The sequence below is a fragment of the Lycium barbarum genome, chromosome 10 (assembly GCF_019175385.1).
Source record: "Lycium barbarum isolate Lr01 chromosome 10, ASM1917538v2, whole genome shotgun sequence".
NCBI classification, from domain to species: domain Eukaryota; kingdom Viridiplantae; phylum Streptophyta; class Magnoliopsida; order Solanales; family Solanaceae; genus Lycium; species Lycium barbarum.
In genome coordinates, this window is record NC_083346.1 from 118,921,109 (window position 1) to 118,930,426 (window position 9,318).

General features: G+C 35.4%; 1 protein-coding gene across 1 annotated transcript; it reads left to right on the forward strand.

Annotated features, from left to right (window-relative positions):
* The first annotated feature begins 442 nt into the window (after positions 1 to 442).
* Positions 443 to 5,789, forward strand: LOC132614663 (uncharacterized). Its single transcript, XM_060329170.1, has 3 exons — positions 443 to 1,279; positions 2,782 to 2,912; positions 4,649 to 5,789. The coding sequence occupies exons 1-3, from the start codon at positions 1,148 to 1,150 to the stop codon at positions 5,433 to 5,435; spliced, it is 1,050 nt and encodes a 349-aa protein (XP_060185153.1). The 5' UTR covers positions 443 to 1,147; the 3' UTR covers positions 5,436 to 5,789.
* The last annotated feature ends 3,529 nt before the right edge of the window (positions 5,790 to 9,318 follow it).

The following is a 9,318-nucleotide window of genomic DNA, read 5'->3' on the forward strand; positions in this document are numbered from 1 at the left end:
TGGGTGAAAATATCAAAAAATAAAATGACTATTTAACCTTAGTGAGTTTATAATTAATACATATATTTTTGCGTGAACACAGGACCCATTTGGCCATGAGAATTTTTTCACTTTTTTCGAAAAATTATTTCAGTTTACTTGAAAATCAACGTTTGGCCATAAAAATTCCAAATACAACTTTTGAAAAACACCTAAAACCTTATTTTCACTTTTTTTTCCTTTTTTCACTTTCAATACATTCAAACAACTAAATATTCTTTGCAAAACTATAACCAAACACATCTCCAACTTCTTCAAATATAGTAAAAATATTTGATTTTTTATGGCCAAACGTTACTGATATATAGATAATTTTTATTTCATTTTGGTACGTCAATTTCACTATTAGATTTGTTTTTTTTTTAAGGTAAAAGAAGGATATAAAAGGTGGTTAACGCAAATCTTTCATTTCAGTCTCTCACATTTTTCTTCCCCCACATAAAAGGAACTAACAAGCTTCAAATAAATGAACAAATAAATAAATCCACGAGATCACCAGATCTAGTAGCTTTTTTTATTTTATTTTTTTATTTCTTATCTTTATTGATACTTAAAGGATGCATTTTACAACAATACTTCTACTTTTCTAGAGGTGTATTCATCAAAATGTGTAACTGAAACTGGGTTACGTTCTTTTTTATTAATTTATTTTTCGGGGCTAGTAATAAAGATTGTATCTTTATAGTTAATATTAATTTTTGGAGATTGTTAGTTGATCAAAATATGTAGATTGAAACTGGGTTAGGTTCTTTTAATTGTTTTTGGGTTTTATTTATTTGGGCTGGTAATAATTTGATCTACAGATAATTCTGCTTTTCTTTTTTCTTTTTTCTTTTTTCTTTTTTCTTTTTTCTTTTTTCTTTTTTTGATTGTTAGTTGATCAAATTATGTAGATTGAAACTGGGTTATGTTCTTTTAATTATTATTTTTTTGGTTTTATTTATCTGGCTGGTATTAAAGATACAATCTTTATTGATATTCAGATCATTCTTTTTTTTTGGTAGATTGTTAGTTTGATCAAAATATGTAGATTGAAACTGGGTTGGGTTCATTTTTCTTTATTTTTCCTCAATTTTTTTTTGGCGGGAGAGATTTTGATTGTTTAGTAATGATGACGTCATCATCACCGCCACCGACGGGCGGTGGCAGCGATGGAGGAGGAGGAGGGGGGAATCATATAGAACACCAGGTTTCTAAATTTGATACCCTTCCTGGTGTAGCTATCAGATATGGCGTTGAGGTAATTTTTGTTATGTTAATACTTAAATTATTTGCATTTTTGTCGGATACTCCCTCCCTCCCAATTTAAGCATGCTAGTTTGACTGAGCACAAAGTTTAAGAAGCATAGGGACGTTTTTGAATCTTGTGGTCTTAATTTATACTCCCTCCGTTCACTTTTACTTGTCTACTTTTGACTTTTCAGGTTGTTTAATAACTAATAAATGAAGTGAATGTTTTATCATGATACCCATATTAATTGGGGTATAATTGTATTGAAATTGAAAAATGAATTGGAATGAGTAATTAATGCTAAGGGCAAAAAAGGAAAAATAAATTGTTTTTCTCTTGATATGCGAAAATGGACAGGTAAAAGTGAAAATCTATTTTTGGAATAGTGGACAAGTAAAAGTGAACGGAGGGAGTAAATGTGTTGCAATCCTTTAAATCTCATGGTCTTAAACTTGTCACGTAGAATATTGAAATTGGAAAACTAACTAAATATGGAAAATAGAGAAATAGACACTATTTTTGAGACTGACCAAAAAGGAAAGTAATACACTTAAATTGGGACAGAGGGAGTACATTTCTTTTGAGCCGTGGGTCTATCAGAAACAGTCTCTCTACCCCCACAAAGGTAGGGATAAGGTCTGCTTTCCGACCCCACTTGTGGGATTACACGGGTAACACTGGGTATGTTGTTTTTGTAATATTAAATATTTGCACAATACAAATAAAAAGTTGGTATGTTTTAAATATTTAATTTTTTAAATTAATTTTTCTCTGTTTTTATTTATATTTGTAGTTAAAATGGAGTGACGTGGTCGGTTAGGATTGGTATAGCTAATCCCAACTTGTTTGGGATTGGGCTTAGTTGTTGTTGGATTTAATTATCTGTGTTTATGAGTGTTTCATGTGTACTGAGCTGTTACTTTTGTTTGATCATAGTAAGAATGGAGGAATTGGGGATTTCTAAAATTAACAAGCTTGATACATTGTTTATAGGATTTTACTGAACAGGATGCGTGGTTCATTAGTTGAGACGCCCTAATTTGCCAAAAATACCATCTTCATCAAAATATGAAAAGAGATTTTTGGACATTGACAAGAGAGTGATAGCTTAGTGAAATGAAGTTGCGTGCTCGAGTCGGTAAAAGAAAGAGCTGTTGTCTAGCTCCTCATAAAGGAGGTTTGGTGGGGATGGGGTTGCCATACTAAAAGAACTCTTGTGAACGATCAATAGTGAAAATTGACCATAGCGGCACAAAATGTTAGAGTTGTGTGTTTATTCCCCTGTGATGAGCCCAAAAGAAGAGGAACAAATGTGAGGCTAAATGGCGTGCTGATTTGAGGAATTTTCGACTAATTCGATTTAGGTGACATGCTAAAGCAAGCAGTTGATGTAATTGTGAACTTGAGTTTTCTTTATTTTTATACATTTCTTTATCATTTCGTTCCTGGGATTGTTTGCTCTAAATGGATGATGTTTTAACATGGTGTAACAATGGTTTCCAATGTGACAGGTAGCTGATATTAAGAGGTTGAATGGGCTGGTTTCGGATCTCCAGATGTTTGCTCGAAAGACACTTCAAATACCATCACCTGGGAGGCATCCACCATCACCCGTTGTCTCAAATGGTCAAGACCCCCAAGGGTACTATAACTTTTCTTTAGAATCTCATATCAGAGTTTATTTCATAACATTTCATCTAGAAATGATAATAAAGCCTTTATTTTAATAAACTGCTTGTGCTAGTCAGAGGATAAATTTGCTGATCTTTTCTTTTTTTTCAGTTTTAGAAAATTTAATTGCTTGCTTGCACGTGACCAGCTCACTACCTATCAGTCTATCACAAAAATTGTGCTACTTATTTCCTTTGTTATTAGATGCCTTTATAAATTGAGATGTTGTTTGAGCTTTTTCTTTCTTCAGCTTTCTTTCCTTCCATTTCTTTACAAATTGAGCTGCTTTAAGCTTTGGTATTCATGGTGACATTTACGTCACAAGTTAGATATTTCGTTTAGCAAATGATAATCTACTCCTTGTTAGAGTTGGATGTCCTCATCTTTTTTATTCATCTTTCACTACATGGAACAAGTCATATCAGCTTCTGTTTTCTATGTTATTGTGATTTATTTGTGGCGCCAGTAGAAGCCAACCTGCCCTTTTTCACTTAGATATTTAAGTATGGCTTGTTTAGGCAAGAGCTTTATATGGGCCGGGTTGAGAAAAGCTTCAATAAGCCCATTTCCCATGAGTGTATCTCTGCTGCATGTTGGAAATAAAGATTTCTGTTTAAGGACAACTATCATTCTCCTTCCAGGCAAATATAATTTGTGTTGTGAGTCAAATTACTACTGTTTGGAGAGTCAACTGAGCTTTTCTTTAACCACGTTTTTTCAGATACTTTTAAAAACAACTATTTTTACTCTTGCATTTTCAAAGCTCTTTTGAAAATCGTTTTTCTTGAGCCGAGGGTCTGTCGGGAAGAACCTCTCTACCCCACAAAGGTAGGGGATAAGGTCTGCGTACACCCCACCCTCCCCAGACCCCACTTGTGGGATCACACTGGGTATGTATTGACGTTGTTGTTGACTTTTAAAAATAACTATTGTGACTTATCTACTATTTATTTAATTCAGAAACGTGTAAGTTTTATTTCAGAAACGTGAAAGTTTTATTTCAAAAACTTGAAGATTCTATGTTGGAATTCACGCTGAATATTAGGTAATTTGACCCTCGTACTCTGTATCATGTCACATAAAGTGGAATGGAGCGAGTCATAGTTACTGGACAAGCATTATTAGAATTTGTGTTTTGGTGTATAAACCTATTTGTGTAATCTAGTTTGTGGATGACATTCAGTAACTAGTGCACCAACGTGATTAGACCTTGTCTGTATCTCTGTTGTTGAAATCCTTAAGTAGCAAATAACCAAGCTGCTCATGAGTGAATTTATGATATAAAGTACATAGGATTTCAATTGCTAAATTAGTCTTAAAAATTTAGTGCATAATCTTCTTCAATCATGAAAGCATTGAATCATTCTGCCGAACTAGAATGCTTCTAACCGCAGATAATTTGAACTCAAGCTAACTTACAGGTCAAGATCACCTCATTCACATCTTGGCGCTCATCTTTGCATATTGTTATCACTTAGTGAACTACTAGTTGTAAGATTGTTAGGGTCTAGGGTGGACATAATTGCTTTTGTGCACTTTATCTGGGACTACCTTATAGACTATTTCCTATCTAACGACTTAAAAAATCTCATATTCTAGCGAAATACCCTCAATTTCTGAAGGAGAAAAGCATTGGTTTCAAGTGCCAAATGATTTTTTCCATGTATTAAGATTGATAAGCTTGTCCTATGATTGGTGTCTTGACAGACCAAGCAGCTCTGAGCAGACCCCTTCAAGCAATCGATATGATTTGTTTGGTTCATTTCAATCCCTGAAATTGAAGTCTTCCCCGCAGCCAAGAGTTTCACCAGCCATGAGCTCTTTATTAGGTTATCAGGGTACTAAACCGGCAGATCAGAAAGTTGCATCTGAAGGTTTTGAAATGGCTGTCTATCGGAAAGGAGTATCACATTATTTAGAAGATGGACCGTTTATCAAGTCAACTCCTCCTCATCATCCTAATCCACCAATCGGTCTGCATAGAAAATGTAAAAGTGTAGCTAATGAATTGTCAGAGAATGGAGTAGATAGCACAGAAAATGGACATGATAGAGTGTTCGAGAAATTGGCGAGAAGGCGTCAGAAGTCTGAGGCTGATTTCAGTTCCCGCACCCCAGAAGTGCTGTTGAAAGAAGATAATAACAGCAGTGGCGGGACCGGGTTTTCTGCTGCTGCTGGAAAGGGTTTGGCTTTGCGACCTAAGTCTGCTAGTCGAACTCTCTCTGGACCGGATACCGAGGCAAGTTCAATAAATCCTATCCCTATCTTGTTGAACGATTCTTTTCTGAACGAAAGCGCAAGTGTGAGGAAGTCATCGAGTACACCGAGTTTGCAGGAATCGGAGAGTGGCACATTATCTTCTCTGTGGCCAACAACAAAGTGGAATTTGAAGCCGGATTTTCAGGCAATATCTACTGCAGCAATTACAAAACCAATCTTCGATAGCCTTCAAAAGCCAATTGGTGCTCGAAAAAGCAAGACTGCTGTTGATTAGCAATTCTTTCTCCATATCTTGTTAGTCCTCCCTCTAACACATAGTAGAACCTGAAAACTAGCTTTAGAAGTGAAACTCTAAATGCCTTCTTATTGCTATAATTTTATCTTTTCCTTCATTTCCTTTTTTGTATTGCAAAATTTTGGTTCATGTGTACCATTAGCAAAAGGTTAAGTTTATTCTTGGAGTTGAAAATTTGTAGCAGCACAGCAAAGATTACTGTGTAGTAGAAATTTTTGTTGCTTCATGGACCTTCCAAATCCTATATATGTTAATTACATATTTAGGTCTATTTATCTGTAATTGGAGGAAAGAACATTGGTTATTTATATAATATTAGACATTCTTTCTGCATATCTTTGATTCACATGGTCTCGATTTATTCAATATTGTATAGATCAGTGTAGTCCTGCCAGAATTGTGGGGTCCAGTCCCCTATCCCATATTTTAAGGAAGGAAGATTTTTCTTCCTTTGACCAAATCACATTTGTAGCAATTGTGGAATTGGCCAACAAGTCAATTCTTTTGTTCACATTTTCGTGATGTAAGCGCTTACCTCATCATAGTCGTGACGTAAGCGCTTACCTCATCATAGTCGTGACGTAAGCGCTTACCTCATCATAGGAAATTCATTCGTATAAATAGGCAGCTTATGGTTCATTTGTAACACACCAAGATCATTTGCTATACACATCAAAATCTCAGACAATACATCTGAGTGAGAGCAAAGTGAGGTGTTCCATAGACTGTAAAAAAATAGTCTGTGAAGAAAAATAGAATGTGAGTGATATTATAGTGAGGTGGGAAAATCAAAAGAGTGTTATTTCTTTTGAGGGTGTAGTGGTCTTAGGAGTATTTGTACTCGTTACTACACAGTGTAAAATTCCTCGCTATAGTGATATCAGCTGCTCCTCTTGGCCGTGGTTTTTCCCTTATTTAGAAGGGTTTCCACGTAAAATCTTGGTGTCATTATTGCTGCATTTTATTCTTGCTGATTTAACCATAAGTTAGTGTTCCACGTTTATCACTAATACCGTGAATATTATTTTTTGCGGGTCTATTTTATTCCCAACAAGTGGTATCAGAGTCAAGGTTCTGTCTGAGTATGCTCTGTGGTTGCAGCACAGTCTGAACTTCCACATCAGAAAAGAATTACTTTGGTCTTCGAATAAAATAGTATTTGTATTTGTGATAAACGATGGAAGCCAACACTAGTAGAATGGTTACCTTGAGTGGCGTAAATTATGTCATTTGGAAGGGCAAAATGGAAGATTTGCTCTATGTCAAGAATTTTCATCAACCTGTCTTTGGAAATAAAAAGCCTGATAATAAATCAGATGAAGAGTGGAATTTGTTGCATCGGCAGGTTTGCGGCTTTATTAGACAGTGAGTTGACGATAATGTGTTGAACCATATTTCTGGAGAGACACATGCTCGGACCCTATGGGAGCATCTTGAAAGTTTGTATGCTCGGAAAACTGGTAACAACAAGATGTATGCAATGGTATGCACTCGACCATATATTGCTGATGCAGTTGGTATTGTTAGCAGATTTCTCGAAAATCCAGGGAAAGAGCATTGGGAAGCTGTGAAGTGGATACTCAGGTATCTAAGAGGAAGCTCAGATGAATGCTTGTGTTTTGGAGGATCAAATCCAATTTGGAAAGGCTATACAGATTCTGATATGGCAGGTGACCTTGATAACAGAAAATCCACTACTGGATATCTGTTTATTTTTTTCAGGGGGAGCTATACCATGGCAGTCGAAGTTGCAGAAGTGTGTCACACTGTCAAGTATCATTGGATTTGTGAACAAGTGGAGAGTGAATTGTTCCAGGTCAAGAAGATTCACACGAGTGAAAATCCTGCAGATATGCTGACCAAGGCGGTACCGAGAGACAAGTTCGAATTGTGCAAAGAACTTGTCGGCATGCACTCAAATTAGAAGCCAGTGTACCCTCCTTCAGGTGAATGGGACTGGAGGGGGAGATTTGTGGGGTCCAGTCCCCTATCCCATATTTTAAGGAAGGAAGATTTTTCTTCCTTTGACAAAATCACATTTGTAGCAATTGTGGAATTGGCCAACAAGTCAATTCTTTTGTTCACATTTTCGTGATGTAAGCGCTTACCTCATCATAGTCGTGACGTAAGCGCTTACCTCATCATAGTCGTGACGTAAGCGCTTACCTCATCATAGGAAATTCATTCGTATAAATAGGCAGCTTATGGTTCATTTGTAACACACCAAGATCATTTGCTATACACATCAAAATCTCAGACAATACATCTGAGTGAGAGCAAAGTGAGGTGTTCCATAGACTGTAAAAAAATAGTCTGTGAAGAAAAATAGAGTGTGAGTGATATTATAGTGAGGTGGGAAAATCAAAAGAGTGTTATTTCTTTTGAGGGTGTAGTGGTCTTAGGAGTATTTGTACTCGTTACTACACAGTGTAAAATTCCTCGCTATAGTGATATCAGCTGCTCCTCTTGGCCGTGGTTTTTCCCTTATTTAGAAGGGTTTCCACGTAAAATCTTGGTGTCATTATTGCTGCATTTTATTCTTGCTGATTTAACCATAAGTTAGTGTTCCACGTTTATCACTAATACCGTGAATATTATTTTTTGCGGGTCTATTTTATTCCCAACAAGAATGCTTCTAGAATGGAGATTTAAAACAATTTGCATGGCATTGGTCATATTTTTACTCTTTAAGATCCAAATAAGTGGATTTACTAGTTGGGAATAGGTATTTTCCTTGTTCCATATAGTCGATCTCAACATGTTCGGGGCTGAGGCCTGAGGCATAGTAGTAGCTATTGTTGGTCATCATTTTATGGGGAAAATCTTAAAGCATGCCATGCTTGGCATGTTCACTTGTTAAGATATCGAAACCAGGAGTGTCTACAAGGGTGCAGGCTCATGTATTTTATCGAGTCTGTAAAGAATTTTTCTATGCAACACTTGAGGATGTGGCCTAGCGGTTAATGAAGTGACGAAAATCCTGGGAAACTAAGTTTTAAATAAGGGATTCATCTAAGTTCCGGTGGATAGAGTGGTGAACACTAAAAAGATCTTACCAAAAAGTTTACTGAATTCTGGTAAATTATTTATTTATTTATTTATTATGCCTTCAGATGCTTGACATAGACATATTATAACATACACTGGTATGGGCTAAGATAAATGTGAAGCCTGCAAAGTAATAGAGTGCCTTTTCTCCATGTGATACAGAATGCAATGAGATTCAAATGATTGCAAGGTAAACATAATTAGTTGTCAGAACCACCACAAATTGTCACTAATCAATCAAATTTAGCAAACTAGCGCAAGATGAATATAAAATATATGCGCAGTATGATAGTAATCCTAATTTCGGACAGAACTTAAATAATAGTTTCAAAAAAATAGCTGTTTAGCCAAGCTTTTAAAAACAACTTATTTTAAAAAGTATTTTTTCAAAAAAATACTTTTCAAAAAAGTAATTTTGATTAAAAGCAATTTGTGTTTAGCCAATTAATTTAAAAAGTACTTTTAAATAGCAATTAGTGTTTGACTAAACTTTTAAAAAATGCTTCTACATGTATTTTTCAAAAAAGTGTTTTAGGGCAAAAACTACCTTTTTAGCTTCTGAAAAACTGCTTCTGTTACTCCCCAAAAACACTTATTTTCTCCCAAAAGCTTAGCCAAACACCTCACTTTTTTTTTTTTAAATAAGTACTTTTGGGGAAAAAATAGGCTTGGCCAAACAGCCTAAAAGTCGTTTTAGGAGGGCCAAATGCACAAATAGTCGCTTTTGGATCGCTATTTAAAACATAAACAATTTACAAAATATTTAAAATTTAGCTATCTCAGAATCAAACTTTAGACTCTGAAGTTTTAACTG